This window comes from Calonectris borealis, chromosome 10 (assembly GCF_964195595.1).
Source record: "Calonectris borealis chromosome 10, bCalBor7.hap1.2, whole genome shotgun sequence".
Classification (NCBI taxonomy): domain Eukaryota; kingdom Metazoa; phylum Chordata; class Aves; order Procellariiformes; family Procellariidae; genus Calonectris; species Calonectris borealis.
This window is the reverse complement of record NC_134321.1, coordinates 23,582,374-23,601,640: the sequence shown is the minus strand read 5'-3', so window position 1 is coordinate 23,601,640 and position 19,267 is coordinate 23,582,374. Positions and strand designations below refer to the sequence as shown.

Genomic DNA, 19,267 nt, shown 5'->3' with positions numbered 1-19,267 from the left:
GAGATGAGAAATGAAGCACATTCAGTGTCCATGTAATAGCAGCTAAAAATACATGTATCTCAGAGTATTGCAAAAGTGTTTGACAAAAGGAGTCCCAAACGTCAGCTGTGTAATTACCAGCTGCTTGTTCTGCTTTTACAGTGCTCATAAAGCATTTGTAAATGATATAATTGTCAGAGTACAACAGCGTAAGAAAAAGATCATGGACATGGGGAGCTGTGTTGGGAAGCTCCACAACAAGGAAAGAGCCAGTCACGCTGCAAGCCGCACAGAGCATGGAAGAGGAGCCTGTGATTCAATGCTGACAGCACAAGCCTGGGACAGTGCTCCAAGAAAATAAGAACAAGAACACTTAAAAAGGTAGCTAAAACATGGGAATGGGAATCAAGCTCCTCAACTTGCAAAGCTGCTCAATTCTAGGAGGCAGGAAAAGTATGTTTTAAGTCATGAGCAACTAAATATGGCTTCCCAAAGCACTGGCAGCCATTGAGGCAGGAAATGGGTGGGGAGATTTTGGGGCTCCCGAGCCTCAGCTGCTGAGGAGCTGGGAGCTGTGGGGGTGTGCCATTCCCACAACCCTGTAGCCTGGCGAGCTCATCACCCTGCTCCCCTTCAACGTTTCAACACTCTCTGAGGAACTGCAATCTGAATATTAAACAGGGAGCCCCAAAACCACTGTAAAAATGGTGCACTGAGCAGCCTGGCAGCTACTGCAATGATATAAGCAGCATAGAGGATCTTATTTTTTTTAAAAACTTAATTATAAACAGAGCCCTTTTGGAGCTGCAGCAAGTAGAGCTGCAGGCTCCGATGGCTGCTGTTACAGCAGCAGTTGGAGGGCAAATGGGGCTAGGGCTTGGAAAGTGCTCTAGGGCTTGGAAGAAGGAAGAGGCAAAACCAGACAGAAAGTCTATATGGGGAAAGTCTACGTGCTCCAGGTACCGAAGCATCTTCTCAGAGCTCTGAGCACTTACACCCGCCCCCAAACTAAAGCCCTACGTAACATCCACAGCCACTGGACTGGGCTGCTCGCTTCGTTGCGACGGCGATACTCACATGTCAGATACTTTTCTGTAGTTGGAAGGGCAGTCGAAGGACAGGCAGCGGAAGCTGCCCTGGATGTTATAGCAAGTCTCTGCAGCTGAACAGTTATGGGTTCCTATTGCACATTCATCGATATCTACAAGAAGAAACACAAGGAAAAAGACATGCTAAGTTCAAAAATAAGAAGTAATCGCAATTTATGGGCTGTAATATCCTTACGAGACTCTGTGTGCATGAGAAGCAAGAGGAGTCGGTGGGTTTGGCTCTGCAAGCCGAGGGCTCTTGTCTTCACCGCTCACTGCTGTGTGCTACCTCTTCGGTACCTGTGCCTGCTGCCTGCAGAGCAGGACTGTGAGAACCCCGGAGGCAACACCTCGGGTGTGAAATGCCGATTGAGGTGAGGTGTGTCAGGTTCGTCTCTGTGCACAGACACTTGCTGGCATTTGGAGTGACAGGGTAAATCATGTTGATTCCAATTCTGCTAGAATTCATGTCTTCTGCGGAAAAAAATTTCCTTCCTTGACATTATCAGTTAATAAGAGATGACAGCACCCCTCAGCAGTGTGTGCCATAAACAAGGGAGCCCTCTCCTCCCTACAAGCAGCTTATGATCCTTTTCATGCTGTTTGATAGTGCTTCCCCTGCTTGGCAGAGACTGTGGCCAGTTGCAGCCACCCAGCGCATGGCCAGGGCTGGCCTAGACAGGGGAAGTTTGTTTCTTTCTGTACTTTGCAAACGTTGGCACACTCCGGTGAACCTAGCTATTCTCATTCCAAACACGTCTGATGCAACACAGGGCTTAACTTCCAGTGGAGGATAAACACAAGAAGGAAAAAAGTTGTCAAAACCTAAGATTCTCCTGTCTTGCCACTTTCCACTCAATGAAACAAAACATTCAAGGTTCAAAACAAACATGAACATCTAGACAGACTCGCCTGTGTTGTCATATTCTCCCTTGCTCCTGAGGTGTCAGAGATGTGTTGTAAGTAATATTATAAAATAGACTCAAAGGAAACAGAATAAAATAACCAGATAGACGTAGTCTAAGGCAGTGGAACCCTAAACTTCTCTGACCAGCCAATGTGTCCATCCCCGCAGCCGCTGTAAGCTTTCCACAGCTGTTATGATTGAAGACAATTTTTAAATAGTTTCCTGAAAGTGACGGGCCAATTTTCACAGCTTCACAGGTCACTGATACTCCCTGAACCACAGTTTCATGCTTAGAGCTAGCTTATGTCATGCGTGGTGTTTCTAAACAAGCTGTTCAGCACGTGAGCACAGTGCACGTGTGATAAGCTCAATCGCTGGGAGAAGCATCTCACCGGTTCCAGACAGCAGAGCACTGCACGGACTTGTGCGTGGTGCAGACACTGTGCGAGCACTGGAGTACAAGGGACAGTCCTCGATGAAAGGTGGCCATGCCATAAATCCCTCATACCCTGCACAGCACGTGTGTGATCGCAATGGCTCCTTCTTCAGGGGCAAGGCTGTAAAATGTCCACATATCCCAAGCAACAAACATCCCCCCATTACCCAGTCTGCAGAGAGGCCTTCCCCTCCCCAGGGCAAACACACATAATGGATGGAGGGACGCCTATGTCTGCCTACACATTAGCCATTCACAGCCTGCTGGGACAAAAGCTATCCCTCAGGAATAAACAAATCCCACCAGAATATAACCAACCCATGTTGAAAGGCAACAGGGCCTTCTCATGGACTTTTTGAGAAATGAGGAAGCTGGGCTATGCCAGGAGAAGAATTTATCTATGCATGAAAGTTTGTCTGGATTAAAGCAGGGGGCAAATACAAAGCAAAGTATCCACGGCTGTACAGCTGCATGATCCGGGAGGTGTAAGCTTCACCAGACTGACTATTATGGAATACGGGAACTTAAGAACAACACTTCAGAACAAGACACACATTTCTGAAAATTTACGTTAAATATAAATATCTCCCTGTAATGAGAAGTAATGTTGCAGAAAACAAAAAAGAACATTTAAAGCTCAGAGACACTTTATAGCCTAGAGCATAAACGTGGTTACCTAAATAATACATATGCACAAGCCCAAGCCATGGACCTTAAAATGCTGAAAACCAGATGCAATTACAAGGATCCAGCTTGAGCAGAAAATATTGGCATAGATCTCACAGTCACATTGTGTACTCCCAAATGTCTAGACAAGGCACGGAGGCTTTAAAATGAAATAAATGCTAACAGACAAACCACGTGGGCTGTGTAGGGCTCTGCAGTTCTGCCAATTGTCACAGAGGAGAGAGACTCTTAGAGGAAAACTATAACCTCCATTCCCCTGGGATGAGAACTGATCTCATACACTGAACTGACTGGTTTAAAAGTCCCGCAAGAAAAGTATACAATAGGAAGTAGGAGAGAATCAAAGTAAATGAAATCCCTTGCTGATTCTCAGAAGTGCCCCTAGGTGAAAAGAAAATTTCTTCCATATTGCAATCATTGTCATGAAAGCACTCACTTCACCAGTTTGGCTGCGCTGCAAAATACCATAGGCAGTTTCTCCAAAAAGATCCATATGTTGAGATGCTATTACATGAGATACAACTCATCTGTTTAAAAAAAAGGGTACACAGAATATACCGCTAGTAACTCTTAAGAACTGTTCAGATGATGAGCAACTAGGGCCAGATCTTCAGCTGGTGGAAACCAATATAATCTTGAGTTTAGTCCAGCTGGCGTCAATTCAGACTGTTTCTCTCACCATGTTTTCAGAGAGACCTCAATATATAAGCCTGCCCAAACTTGTACCTACACACTTGCAGAGCTCAAGAAAAGGGCATGTACTCAGGGGTTACTTCCAGCGCCTGACTAAATGCCAGCTCACCCCGCCACGCACAGAGCTGCCGCGCAGGCGGTAAGTTGTGCAAGTAGACCAACTTCAGCCTCTAAGGAGGGTGCAGGCACCCGGTGGCATAAGTACTTTGGGAGGTTTTTCCAAGTGTTACTGTACAGCTCGCTTAGCAGGGCTGGTCTATACAATAGGAACCCTCTCCACACAGGAGGAGCGTGCAGGGAGGGTTTCACACCACACAAACAATGCAAGTGCGATCCACAGGTCCGAGTGGCAAACCTTTCTCCTCCACCTTCAGCGCCTGGAGCACGCTGGGTGCCTCCGGCTCGGGAGAGCTGTGCTGGCCGATTAACGCAGTGACTCACACTGTTAACTCTGGAAGACGTCCTCGGTTCAAATCTCACTGCTGGCAGAGGTGGCAACTAACGTGCCAGCACTCAAAGTTAGCAGGGAAAAAAAACCAACAAACAAAGCCTGAGGAGAGTTATAGCTGCAGTTTTCTAAAGGTGACTTTTAGGTAAGAATTTAAATGCACGTGGATATAACTGCATTCATACTTAAAACCACATTTAAAAAAAATCTTTTAAAATCTTTTAAAACTATTTTAGGCGTCATTTAGTCTGTTTCTCTGCTCCAAAGTCAGGATCAAGTATGCTCATGCCGTTCATGATTTACACAAGGTAATTCACTGCCGTTACCACTGAGAAGAGAATTTAAGCATAGGAGATACGTAACCAAAAGTTATGTGAAGGGTTCCTGAAAAACTAAGAGCAGGAAATGCCTGGTAGGTAGTGTAACCGACTGCAGGAATGCATGTAGAGTACGTAAAGGTAATCAGATCTTCAATCATCATTACACAGTCAGTGCATCCTTTGGAAATGGGGGATTTTTACTTCAAAACCAGACAGCTGCGCACCAGATGAAAACCACCAGACGCCCAGAAAACATTTCTATGATTCTGGAGAAAAGGGGTGTTTGTGGGGAGGATGCATGTCATTTACACTAACATTTACTAACGCCAACATAATTACGCTTAGGTGGCAGGCTTCTGGCTGTCCAAGCCCCCATTACAGCTCCTACATTCACTCTCCCAGTTCTCTGGGGCAGGAAACTGCAACTCGTAATGAAGCCACGGATTTCTACATCTGGCACCTCTCAAAAAATAGATCACTTACTGCTGTGCCAAGGTGCACATACAGCTCCTGCAAGTAATCAAGTGCCCCCATTTGAATGACGAACTGGGCTCCCTTAGGAATTCATTTAAGCAATTAGCTCACATTGACAGCTGAGTTGCCAGAGTACTTTTTTCTAACACAGAAAAAAGCTGACATTGCAGATAACAATATTTGGCAACTTTGTCAAATACTGGCTTTTTAACAGTGACTAATATAAAACAAGGAGACTTGATTAAATAACCATAATGGCTTAGATCATTCCAAGGATTAAAGCTTCATGATATAATCCTTTCAGTTCCTAAACTCCTCATTACCTCGACAGGTTCTTCCATTTGCTGCCATGGTATATCCCTGCTCAGGACAAGCACACTGATAACTCCCAGGAACATTCACGCAGCGGAAAGTACAAAGAATGCCTGCACTCTGGGTGCACTCATCGATATCTGGGAAAAAAACCACAATTACAAACATATGAAAAAAAGAAAAACAGAAATCTGAAAAGGGAGGCTGTAGAACACAAGAAAATTCTTATCTGACACATTTATAATATATTCTTAAACAAGAATGCAACCATGAAAGTTTGACATTGCTCTAGGACTGTTGATGGTGCTTTCTGAAATGCTGAACACAAGACTGCTCCCAAAAATACTGATTGCAAGTAGTATGGACTCACAGAAAAGAACAAGAAGTCTAGGGCACATCTGAGTTTGAAAAACTCTCTCTGGTACCTCTGTAATTCTTTGAGTTTTGCTTTGGGGGCTTCCTTGTGCTAGGAAGAATGTGGGTTTCTTCACCATTTCTTAAATAGAGACTCTCCAATGTGTCAGTATTGGTAACTTCAAGAAAACAGGTAAAACCCTTCCATTCTCCATTCTGATCACTCTGCTCCTCATTCACCCACCACGAGCAGAAGTAAGAGCAAGTCTTCACTCAACTGTTGCTGAGCGGAGGCTTTACTTGATGCAATATAGGTAGACATATCTTCCCTTCTAATTTTTTCAATCATAAGCTCTAGCCCCATGAAACAATAATCTCACCGGTTCTACGGTCACACAAGTGTATTCCAGTCCCAGGTAGGAGGCACGGAACTGAACTGCATTTTCCAATAGCTGGAATTACCTTTTGCAGCTTCTGCAGCAGGGTGTAACTCACAACCATCCTTAGGCATCACCTGCAGCATTAGGTGCTGCTGAGAGTTAGACAGCCCTGACTGTTAAAGAGTATACACGTATTTAACTTGACCCGACAAAGCAGCAGCCTTACCTTTACAAGAATGCCCATCTTCTGCTAGCTGGAAACCTTGCCTGCAGTAACACTGATAGGAACCATAAACATTGGCACACTCCTGGCTGCAGGGACTAGTATCGCATTCATTCACATCTGTATCCAAAAACAAACCCACAGACATTGCCACAATGGTTCAGAACAGTATCTTCCACCATTTCTTGCCTCTGAGAACAGCAACCAGATCCTTCTGGCCAGAGTGAATAAGGATGGACTGATTTGTCCCAAGAAGATGTTTCTGCTCCCTAGGCAGAACGCCAAGAAGCTTGAGGATGTCTGTTGCACCTGAATTTCATTTCTATATATGCCAATGAAAACACATACACATGCAAACGTGTTTAAGACCTTATATGTTACAGTTGATTAAAATATGTAATCATTGCCTTGAAAAGACTGATTTTGAATGGAATGGGAATTTTTTAAGTTCTCCATGATTTTTTAAAGTTTTGTCACTATCAAGTTTCATCTTCATTAAAATTTGAATGAAAAGTCTCCTATTCTAACTTCGTTATGTTATCCTTTTCTCTCATCTGGAAGGAGAGGAAAAAGTATGTGAGGGAAAGGAAGAAAGAGGAGAAGCTTGTCAGCTCTCATCTGACGGTTTGAGTGTTCAATTGAATATCTGCAAATTTGAGCACACATAAATCATGGGTTTACTATTTCACCTCAACTCCTCTAAAGTCCCTTAACTCACACTGCAATTTCTTCTTCATGAAAAAAATGTCTGGTACCTTCACAATGCTTCCCGTCATAAGACAAGCGGAAACCAGAAGAACAAGTGCAATGGTAGGACCCAGGGGTGTTCTCACACGTGTGCTGACACAGGCGTCCAGGGTAATTCCAGCACTCGTTTATATCTGCCAGCATAAAAATCAAATAGACAATCAACTTAGCGCATCAAACAAGATGCAGGAGGATATTTTTAAAAGTGTCAGAGATTGATTTGCAGAGCATGAAATGCTGCAACCTCAGGTTTACGCTGTCTCACTTTGTGCTCTAATTGGTGTACAGTAGCGATAAAATACAAAATGCTGTATCACAGTCTCTTATGAAGAAAGTTGTGAAATCTTCAGAAAGATAAACTTCTACAGCAGCAGAAGTGTTACCCGCAGGGAAGTACTTTGCAGATGACTTTAATGGATAACCTGCAGCTAAGCCAAACCAAGGGCACCTGTCCGAAATCACAGCACGGAGTGGCAGAGCTCTAAATGGCCAGTCGCACTGAACGACGGCTGCTTTGGAGGTGATTCCATTATCTTTTGAGGCACTGCATTGCAGAACTAATAACTGCTCACGACAATGGTGCTAAATACTGCCTTGAAGTCCAAGGCTCAATCAATCAGTCGTTTCGTCTCATCTTGTGCCTTACATACCAATGCAGCTTCTGCTGAATGCATCGTACTGATATCCCATCTTGCAGTCACAGCGATAAGCCCCAGGAAGATTATGACAAATCTGCCCTTCACCACAACGGTGTACACCAGTTTGACATTCATCCACATCTGCAGAACCAGAGAAAGCAATTAGTTTAAATATAGTTTGCTGAAAATCAATGTTTACAAAGAGAAAAAAAATATTAAATAACAGGAATAGAAACTGTTAGAGTTGTCCCCTACACAGATCAAAGAATATCAGCTTTTTCCACTGTGCTCTTCTCAGAGTCAGCTTTACATATCTCCAAGTCAAACTTTTGAAAAGCAATACATTATCTTAAAAGTGAAAATGGTAACTGTAACTGCAATGGAGCTTTCCCAGCATATTCTGCATTTCAATGTAAACACATTTTGGTTCTGATCAAACCATGACATTTAAACACCCTATTCTGATGTTCTGCCATTACGTGAGTCACGGCAAGCCATTTAAAGCAAAACAAGAACTAGCCAGAAATTCTGCTCATCCCTTCAATTAAAGCAATTGCTATTTTCATCTCCAGTTGCCCTTTCAATCTTGCTTCTGCTGTCTACCTTTTGCTCTTTCCCACTGTTCATCTTTTTTCTTTTCTCAATCAACTCACATTTTGATATTCCTCATGGCCTCTCATCCAAAATCTAATACCAACAAATTAGTTGCTTCTCCACTCACATGCATCACTTCCAATCTCATTTTAAAAATCCTCAGATGAAGATGAGAGTTTTCAATACACGCTGATTTACAAGACTTGCAACATGACTAAATAGCTCATCAGTATCTAACAAATCCCTGTTACCATCTGTGACAAGAAGCATCAAAAAGTCTGATTAACCATCAGAAACTTGTATTTCTTCAAGTATTCTGAGTTCTGCCATTTCCTAAGCCATCAGATCCTGCTTCCTTCCTATTATTCACGTCTTCAACTACTTTTACAACCCAAGTCCCTGTTCATGTAATATTAATTAGGGTGGTAGTCCAAGGCTGGAGGTTCTCCATAATGCCCTATTTGAAGTCATATATTTGAGCACTATTTCATTTCAAAGGGTTCCTGGGCAGTTCTCCATCAAATAACAGCCTTGGAGAGTGCTCCGGAAAGCAGTCACTTGCTGAGGAAATGATAGGGAAGTGAGAGCAAGTTACTTACCACAGAAACTTGGAAAAGTGGAGATTATATCAACCCTGCTGGGATGTGCTAACAAATACTTTGTTCAATATTTCAGCACAGATTCCCACCTACACAGCCCCTGCTGGCACCGGGGTTAGGGATGGCAGGGAATGCCACTCACCAAGCAAGGAATTCCTGACAGGCTCATAGATTTCTGCTGAAAAACTGCCTCCTCATTTTCTTTTAAGATCAGAGGTAGCATCAAAACAAGGAAGTTCCTAATGCAGGTACAAATTTGTAAAGTAGCAGTTTTATTTGTAATGAATTCATGTGTGCAACCATTTCATTAGTTTGTCCAAAATTACATATTCCATTGCATTCAGACTTTAATTAGTTCTAGGGCATTATAGCATCAGAAGCGCGCTATATTTCACAATAGTTGCAGCAGTTTTGAGTTAAATGTAGGAGGTAGTTTTTAACAACCTATTTACTAAATCAGAAAATGTGAACATTTTAAAGAGAGATGAAGCCTCTAAACAGAGAAGATGACCATACAAGTGTAGTTCTGCTGGAGAAACATGTGCAGATGATGTATTTACTACTGTGAATAAATCTGAATCAGGAATCTAATTAGCTATTGTAATGCCTTAAAGAAACTAGTCTTTAACACAGAGAGGGGAAATTAGGACCATATGCTTTTCTTTTTTCTTCTCCATGCTCTCTGCCTACTTAAAGAAAGCCATACCAAAAAAATACCAAAAGATACAGACTGCAGAGATAGAGTGCACACAGCAAAGACAGAGAAATCCAATTAACATCAAACATTTGTTTTCCCAAAATCAAACTAGAGAAGCTTCCTTATACCTGCTCTTTAAAAGCATTGTCAATCACGTAAAGTAGAGACAAAGTATCATCAGTAATTACAATGCATTGTGTTATCTCATCATGCTTTAAAGATATAAATGCTGTATGAATAATGGCAATTCCCTCCTCTGTCACATATTTACACACAGTCACACAGTCACTCTCTCTTAGGGAAAAAAAGCTGGATTCTTCCTATAAATCACCAGTTTGAAATTTAGGAACATAATTTGCCCTAGCCATTAGCAGGGCTTGAAAACAAAGGACCTCTGAGCTGCTCAGTGATGACTGCTGACTTGCGAAAAAAATGCCATTCATGGAGACATTGGCATGGTGGTAACCCTAAAAACAATTTCAGGGTCACCACACTTCAGGTGGTGCAAATGTACCTAGCCCAGTTGACTTTGCTGAAACAGGACTGACGGAAACCGGCTGAAGAACTGAAGAACGGCAACTGAGAGAGACAGGACCTTTAGACCTCCCTTTTGTAACAATTGAAATATTTCAGGCTGCTCTATAATAGGATAGCAAATGAGACTGCACTACACTGCCCGAATTTACGAAATACAACCCCCTAGAGCTGTATTAGGAAGCTTTCTCAATTTTCTCAGTTACACACATAAACTGTCCCCATCTTCTGCTACTTCCAAATCTTCCCCACTTTCTCACTGGCCAAGCATGGTTTGGGTAGTATGGTCTGAGGGTAAAATCATGAAGGGAGATAGAGCGTGATGAAGAGCAAAAAGAAGAATCCAGAAATTTATGCAGAAATGGAGTCTATCTATACCACTATTTTTCACTACAAGTTGCTAGTCATGACCAAATTAATAGCTGCCAACATGGCTTCCACCCACCTGTAGCATCACAAAGCATAATTTGTTTATTTTTCATCCTTCCTTTTATTCAAAGGGAAAGTAAGTAGAAATCATTACGATATCATCACTAACCAAAATGCTGATTTGTCACTACTTTTTTTTTTTCTTCCCCTGCTGTCGTATTATGATTTCCTACTTTGTGTAACACAGAACGTAGGGAATTAAAGAATAGACAGCCAGCCTCGCCTTGGGCACCAAGGACCAAGCTTTCAATTCCTTTGTGCCTAGTGTGCTCACGTACAGAACAAATGCTAAGAAGAGATGAAATCTGTTATTCTGAGTCAGTAACTCCATAAACACATTGGAACAAATACAAATCAGTATCAAGCTGCATGCCAGCCTATATGAATATTTCAACATTCTTTTCACAAAGAAAGTAAAAATTTATCCTAAGCACGCACACAACTGGATGTAAATGGGGAACACCATTCATAGCGCTACAAAGAACATCCACTTAGTACCACTCTTGTGAGTCCACAAACTCAGTGTTTCTCTTTTGCTGCATTCCATGGCTTCAGATCACATCACTTACAGTGAGATACTGTAAAAAGTAGTGAAGGATCATGGTTTTGACTGACAGCCTGAGTTTAAAAAGTAACTAAACCACATTCACTCCAGAACAGAAGCCATATGCAGTCAAAAACAATGTCACCCAGCGTACCAAAAAGAACTCCATGCAGCAGTCAGACATCAGTGCAGCATCCTGTAGTGCAAACAAATCACCGAGCTGCTTGGACAGCAAATGCATACAGCAAATCCCCATTCCTCAAATACATTTAGGAATCTGGAGGTAACTCAAAACCTCTTTTTAGAACTGAAATGTACTTTTCCTCTGAGAGGGCGCCTGACCAGACACTGGAGTCTGACCTTACCGATGCATCGGGTTCCCTCCTCATTGGAGTGGTAGCCTCTGCTGCACGTCAGCATGTTCCTTTGGCAGGTGTAAGACCCAACGGTATTGATGCAGTTGAATCCTGGTTTACATGGCTCAGGGAGAGATGTGCATTCATTAATATCTGGTGAAGAAAATGAATTAGAATAGTGAGAGAAGCTATTTAACCCTTCTGGTCTGCTTTCTTCCAGCTGTCACTTCTTTTCCTTCATTTCAATTTATTGTGCTACAAAGATAAGGCTGATGAAGGTCTGCTGCGGTAACACTTTCAAATTCAATATGCAAGTATGCATACCTTTAAAAGGACAGCAATATTTAAATTAAATTCACAGCAGGATTTGAAGAAAACTGTATGTGGTCAATATACACCCCTTGGACAGGCTAAAAGGAACAGGAGTTGGCCAGCGCTGCTGCACATATTACAAACATATTGCTGGTCACACTTACCAACACAGTTTCCCTCAGGGTCTTGTAAAAATCCATCCATGCAGCGTTGCTTTGACTCACAGTAGAATGATCCTTCTGTGTTCTGACAAACGAAGTTTACTTTACAACTATGAGTTCCTCTCTCGCATTCATCAATATCTGTTAATCAGATCAAAACACCAAATTGTGACGAGGTAAGCTGTAATTTTCAGTGGTCTTCATGACTAGTTAACTTCTCAGAAAGGAAGTTAGGAAGCATTATTTAAACCAGCCACCCAACATTGCCTATGGGAAATCAGAGGTTTAGGTCTGTTTGCTCTTGGACATCCACTTCAGCATAGGCTTCAGGATTTGTCAGCTCTCACAGCAAATTTGATTCAGGTCCCTCTGCTTTGTTCACAGCATCTCTTGTAAACCACAGATACTGAAACGTCTGCAGTTTTTAAAATCCTAAAGACCCAAATTAAAACTAGGAGTAAGGTACACCTAATAAAATGTGTACCACACTCTTTCAAAAGCAAAATGGTCTCTTATTCCTTATAGACTTCAGGAATTCTAGGTAGAAACCTACCTCCACTGAATTTGATACTAATAGGGCACTTCATTTGAACAGGGCTGGGACTTCACTGTGTACACAGGCATGCGTGTATACATATATGTACTTACGTACACAGAACAAACACTTATTCTGAAAAAAATCTGAATGAGAAGTAGGAATATTAGTAACAAATTTTGCTCTTTTTTTTTCCTTACTCTGCAGCCAGAGCTCAACACAGCTTTCTCATTTTTTATTACGTATATGAAATTATTAATGATTGCTTTCTAGGCACATTGAAAACACTTCCTGCAAGTTTCAAACTTATAAATTTACACCCAACTGCTCTGTGTTGAGTAACTGCAAGGATCAGCTGGTATAGTGGCATTGCTTCCAGTTGAAGAAACCCCACCTAGGAACAGGCTTCAGCTGTAAATATGTTCGAAATTCAGTTCCTGTGAATATTTTCAAATGCTGCTTTAACATACACTGGTTTCTGAGAACACTCCCTATGTCCTAGAAGATGAAGACAAACGGAGGAAACTCCACAATTGAGCAGTCCCCAATCCTCCAGGCAGACAAAGGGAGAACTGCTGGCACTTCTCTTTCTATTCTAACTCCTCAGTTAAATGTTAAGGTCATGAGGGAACAACACCAGTCTCTCAGAAGGTACTATATTAATAAGTCTTCCTACCATATTTATAGACTGAGACAAAGAAAAATGTGGAATTGAGTATTTCATAAGCCTCTGCAAATTCAATAATTATCTGTAGGCAATTTTACACAGAGTAGTTCTGAAATTTCAGTCTTTCTTATAAGTCATTAATTTAAAGGCTATTTTAAAACAATTTGTAAATTTTATAAGCTGTTATAATCTAACTTTAAGACTAGAAAGCAATTTAGAATAGCAATAAATGTTAGAAATGCTATAGAATCAGATAACAGAACAAGACATTCACAAACAGCCTCTTCAAGTAAACCAAGGTTTACTTATGACAGCTGTATATAAAGCGAGATTTCTGATCTTTTCTATTTTATAACCTTATGTTATATGTCAAGAGCTAAGTTCTTTCCTTAGGCATCTCTTACTCCAGCTGTCAGGAAACTCTTTGTGTAAAAAAATCAGGAGTAAATAACACTGACTTCTGCCTTGGAAGGCAGGGCACATGTGTCTCTGGAATACTCCTGTGCTGCAGAGCAACTTCTGCTATCCTATGACTACTGAGGTTAGCTTCTCCATTAGACCTGTATATAGACCAAGAAGGGGGAGATGAAGAATAACTTCTTAACCCCATGACCATTCCAAATGTAAATAAATGCAGACAGACCTCCTAAGCACAGGAAGGAACGGACGGAGTCAGTCCCATGATCCATTCAGGCTGTGATTCATTGTTCAACAGTAAACAGTATCAGCCCCTTCAGAAAAAAGCAGAGCTAGGCAGAGGAGCGTAATAGGAATCACTCCATCATCTCTCTCTAACACTTTAAAAACAGGGTAAACCCTAATTCATAAGGTTTCGTCCATTTTCCAAATAATTTATAGTTCTCGCTGGAAACTATTTCAAATAAGTGAATGTACAGAAGGGGCCTAGAAGCCAAACATTTCCACGATGATCAGCCTTTTTTAGTTACAACCCTGATATCACAGACCAGCAACAATAAAATGCTTTGCAATCCTTTTCCTTTCCCTTCTGGTAACAATTGCATCAGCTGAAAACCACTTGTCTTACCAACACATTCTCCATCCTTAAGTTCGTAACCTGGCTGACAGCTCAATTCCTGGAGACATTTGAATGATCCCATCGTGTTGACGCAGTGCTCTCTCCGCTGGCAGGTGTGCGTATCTGTTACGCATTCATTAATGTCTATAAGAAATAATTAAACAATTCAGTGCCTCATATTTATCAAGACATCTGCTTCTTCCTGCTCTTTTGCAAGGTGTCAAAAGCTCAAGTGAAACCGTTTCTTCAAAAGACAGTCAATATACACTTTGCTACAGTGTTCTGATAAAAGATGTTTTAATCCAGGATCTTTTGTTAACACAGAGTAACTCAAGAGACACAAATCACAGGGAGATTTCCTTCTCCTCCCCTCTTCCCAAATGTGCGGTGGATGGTGCAGGCATTGAGGACAAGGGATGGACAGAACTGATTGAACGCAGGGTGGGCAGAGGATGGATAACCAGCTTCAGGTTTACTGGATAGAAACCTCCTGGACAACTGAATGAGAGTGCGATTAATGCTTATTGCTCATTACCAGGTTTGCATAGCTCAGGCTATATATCAGTCCTGCTGCTTCATGCCAGATAGACAGGAGCTGCTGGTGTGGAACTGCTGCGAGAGAGAGGTACTGACAGTGCCTGCCTCGCTGAAGGTGGAGTCACGTAACGCACTTATTTCCTAAGGAATGTGTCATTAGAACTGGATACACAAGAAAATATGGAGAGAGGAATCCTGAAGGCTCAATCAAGTTTGTAAATTTGTATTTAAATCTTTAAAGAGATCTAATTTCCACAGATAGAGTAGTAGAAAAGTTCTTTTAAAAAAATCACCTAAATACAAGATTGCAGAATGTAGGATAATTTGGAAATAAATATGCCACACCTTTAAAATGATAAATTTTGATAGGCTTGGATGAAATAATCCCAAATTCAGGTTTTGCTTATTTTAATAATGAAAGCTAGGAATAGCATGATGAGCAAATACTTAGAAGCAACAAAAAAGGGTAGAGACTGGGAAGAGAAACTTTCTTGCCATTCTCCACAAAATCTTACTCGTTCACAGTTCTATATAAAGCTAAGAAGTATTTCTAGAACTAACAAAAGCCAAATGTGACCATAACTATTACCAATCATCCAGTTTCTCTGCACATGAAGCTGTTTTCATACTATACAATAAAGCAATTATTGTTTAAATCAGATTTTCATTTTGGCTGTAGAACCTGATTCCCGGATAAGTACAACATCAGATATATTACTTCCCCTTGTGGAGCATGAAAACAGGAAAAGCCATTTTGAAAGTTTTTTGTCTTAGAAAATGTCAGCTTGTTTTCTACCAAATAGATGAAGAGGAGCACCAAGAAACTTCCATTCCTGCTGAAGTCAGCTAACTGGTGATGTGCACTGAGTTTTGCAAGACCAGTAGGTTAGCTTGGTGCCATTTCACTTCTCATTTTTTTGTATGTTCTTTTTGTTTGCCATTGCTATTCTTCACATGCTGTGTACTTGCTTTCCAAAGCCAGGTCACTACCGTCAGCTGGATGTCTTTCTGCCTGTCTCACTCAATGTTTCTGCGCTTCCACTGAGTGGCAGGTACTTGCCTACCTCAAAGTTTTTACAGGGTTATGTCCTCCTAATGCTTGTGCAGTTTCCCAATTTCTACACATTAGAATGAAGAGTAAGTAGCAATATTCTCATAAGTGGTCTTGGGAAAAAAATAAAACCACACACAAAACTGGAAAAAAAACCCTCACATGCTGGGAGAAGAATATTAGCTGCTGTCGTAGAGCTCTCCCACCTAACTAGACTTAGTTCTTAAATAAATTTGAGATTTTTTTTTTTTTTTAATTTTAGAGAAAAATGGCTATGGATAGCCACTTAACAGCATCCAAAGCAGCGCAAGACTTTCTACTGGCTATACAACAGATCTGAGATTATCTTTTCTTGCAAACCACAAAAAGCCTTCTCATATAAACAAACTGTCAGCACTACACTGCACCATATGAACTTAAGTCAGCACAATGTCAAAAGAGCCACATTGTCTGAAATACTACCCAAATAAGGTAGGAAGTATTCCACCTGATTAGCAGGTGTAAACAGGTAAAAAGAAGGTTAAGATTTCACAGAGAAAAAACGATCTAATATAATTTCATGTTTTGTCTATATTTTTTGATTCAATTTTCAAATTTCTGAGTACCTGAGAAAGTAAGTAGAACTGGCCAGAACACATTTGAGGAAATTAAAATTATGGAAACTGGAAGATTACATGTAGAATTTTTTCTTTCAATGGAAGTTTTGTGCACAAGTGATACATTGACGATCTCTAAAGCCTAATGATTGTGACCTGGGCTGAGATGCAAGACTTAAACTATGAGCCATGCAGTATGCAAAGCTCTGCTCTGTCCTATCCAATGTTAGGGCATGAATCTCCATCTCTGGTATCAGGCCAGTTGCCAGCCCACCCACGTTCCCTTTTCATTGTTATTTAACAACGCCATTTTTTGTTCATTTTTCTAAACAAATCCCTAAATGGGCATGCCACAAAATGAGATCTCAGAAGACCTGCAGCATCTTTCTCATGAGTGCCCATCTGTCCATGTTGTTGCTCTCACTGTCAATGCCTAGTGCAAAACAGTGTCCCTTAGCACGAGCGTGAGGGTGGGAAAAGGCATCTTTGGGAATAGGTCCCAGTTTGTGCTGGGGCAGCACACAAGCGCCTGTGGTAGCTCTGTTCAGCCCAGGCTGTAGGTAGTATCAATTTGCTTTACCACTATGGCACAAGGTAGAGGGGAGCGAGTACTGAATACATTTTTATAAACTAGGACAATCTCTCTCTCTCTTTTTTTCCTCCCTGTTGATTATCCATCAAATCAAGAGGGCCCTCTCTTCAGTACTGGAAACCAACTCAACAAGTCAGTAGGATGCTTGACAGAGCACTAGGAAAAATACGTGTTATGTTTCCAGTTTGAAACAAAGTTAATTCCCGACACTGGACCGGCTGTAGTCTTCATCCTTTGAGGTAGGGCAAGATTATACTTATAAAAAACCAGAAATAAGAGGAAAAATAATTCCGTAATATATTAAAAACAAGACACAGTTAATTTTTGAGAAATCTAGTAGGTCTATGTGTGTGGCAATAACATTCCTCACTTTATGTCAGTAAAAACCAGAATGAAATGTAATCATGTAATGTCTCATTTTTTCCCTAGAATTGTTGAAAACAGCAACACATACATGATCCCTGAGCATATCTGTTGCATCTAAGAAGCTGACATTTTTGCAAAGGAATATCAACATTTACCTAGTGCTATTTTTTCAATACATACTTTGACATTAAAAATTAATTTTTTTGCACTTTTTATAAAAATGTGAAATGCAGACGTCTTTGTCCTGCATCTGCAGTTTCTCATGACTTTTTTTCTCTTCAAATTACTTCAGCTCAATTTGTTTTATGGAATACATCTGTTTTATTTAGACTCGTTGTTATTTTGCAACCACCCATCTTGTCCCTATGGTTCAGCAATAAAATGACCACTTACTGCTCACTCTGGCAAGAGGGAAAGTTTAGATGGGAGTAGCAAAGAAAGTAGCAAAGAAGTGTCCTGTCAGTGCGCGTGTGGGTGGTGGTAATGACTTTGCCTGAAAGTCACCAGGAAAAGCAATCCACATTAAAAACATCCAACCTGGCTCTTATCTCTGGAGAACTTGGAGCTGTCAAGCCTAAAGACATTTTAATATCTGTTCACAAAGTTACACAAAGCTGGTGTGTGCAAGCTATTTAAACAGCTGGTGACTCTTCATTGTGCATGGTTGGCTTTCAGGAATTCTGGATATCTGCTCTTGAATGCACCTGGAATTATAATCTTCCACTGTTTGACTAAAGGAAATTCAACAGATAAAAGGTTATCAGCTGTTCTGTTGCTGTGCAAAGATTGTCCTCCTGTCCCTAAAATATGCAAAGAGTAACATCATTAAAACAACAATTTGCAAACAAATTACCAAAGCTTTCCTGATGGTGTTTGAGATAGCTCAAGATGGAGCACAAAAGCAGTTAAGCTGGAAAAGGATACCTTAGGCAAACAGGGCTGCAATGAGGCAGTTGAACGAAACAGAAACCACAGTATGCTTGTGGCTTTCCCCTTTGACTAGAAAAGTAGGAAAAATATTAAATACAGCAAATGTTCTCCAGGCACCACACACAGAGCAGAGCTGTATAGGAGTAGGGAGAACACAGGGTATATCGATCCAAAAAGAAAGAGAAACTTCAAAGTTTTCTAGATTCTTTACAGGGATACCTGTAAAAACCTGACTTGCATTAGAGAAGTACAGAGGTTTGTTATTTACGGAGGGAGAAGAGGACCTTTTAGCTTTACAAATGAGAGTTGTGTCTTTCATTTTACTAGTGATGCCTGAGGTTTATCTTGTATCAGTCACAATAAAACTCTGTTATAATGTCATGGGGTAGAGGACAGGAGAGGAAGAAAATGAATAAAAAGAAGCACTTGGCATCTTCTATAGTACCTTCTGCCAAAGTTGCTGACAAACATGCATTAATTTAGTTTCAAAGCAGTCCTGGGAGATGTAGAAAAGCACAGACATATCCCTACTGCATAGCCCAGGAAAAACATCAGGGGGTTAAATGGCAAGATTTCCAGAAGCAGAAAGCAAAGTGAGGCAGTTCCTTCAGCTGTTCACTTACCAGACCTTATATTCAGAAGTGTGGTACATGCAGCAGGCTCTGTGAAAGCCATGAAACACACCATGCAGACTGCGGCCAACTACAAATACCATCTTCCATCTCACAATCTGATATTTTCTCTGTAAAGGCATCCTTCCTTCCAGTGATGTTCTCTCGGACGTTTAATTTAAACTAAATAATTTCATTAGTTTTCCATGCTTACCAGTATCTCTGATTTCAAAATAAATAATAATAAAAAAAAATCCAAATTTGACTATTTAAGGAAAACCCAGAAGATAGTAAATCACATTTCTGCTCTAAACTATGACACTGTATAAACTTTCCTGCTCAGGCCCTCATGCCATATGATGCTTATTAATAAGATGAGATCATAGTGCTTTAAAAGATAGGGACAAAACCAAAGCTGTGATGATCAGAAAAAC

General features: G+C 40.9%; 1 protein-coding gene across 1 annotated transcript in view; it reads right to left on the bottom strand.

Moving 5' to 3' along the window:
- Positions 1 to 19,267, bottom strand: part of FBLN2 (fibulin 2) — a 107,592-nt gene that overhangs the window by 943 nt on the left and 87,382 nt on the right. The window contains exons 9-16 of the mRNA XM_075159433.1: positions 14,160 to 14,294; positions 11,916 to 12,053; positions 11,449 to 11,592; positions 7,699 to 7,827; positions 7,057 to 7,182; positions 6,305 to 6,421; positions 5,356 to 5,484; positions 1,057 to 1,180 (exon numbers count right to left, since the gene is read on the bottom strand). Of these exons, the coding sequence (XP_075015534.1) occupies positions 1,057 to 1,180; positions 5,356 to 5,484; positions 6,305 to 6,421; positions 7,057 to 7,182; positions 7,699 to 7,827; positions 11,449 to 11,592; positions 11,916 to 12,053; positions 14,160 to 14,294 (1,042 nt within the window). The remainder of the gene's footprint in view (positions 1 to 1,056; positions 1,181 to 5,355; positions 5,485 to 6,304; positions 6,422 to 7,056; positions 7,183 to 7,698; positions 7,828 to 11,448; positions 11,593 to 11,915; positions 12,054 to 14,159; positions 14,295 to 19,267) is intronic.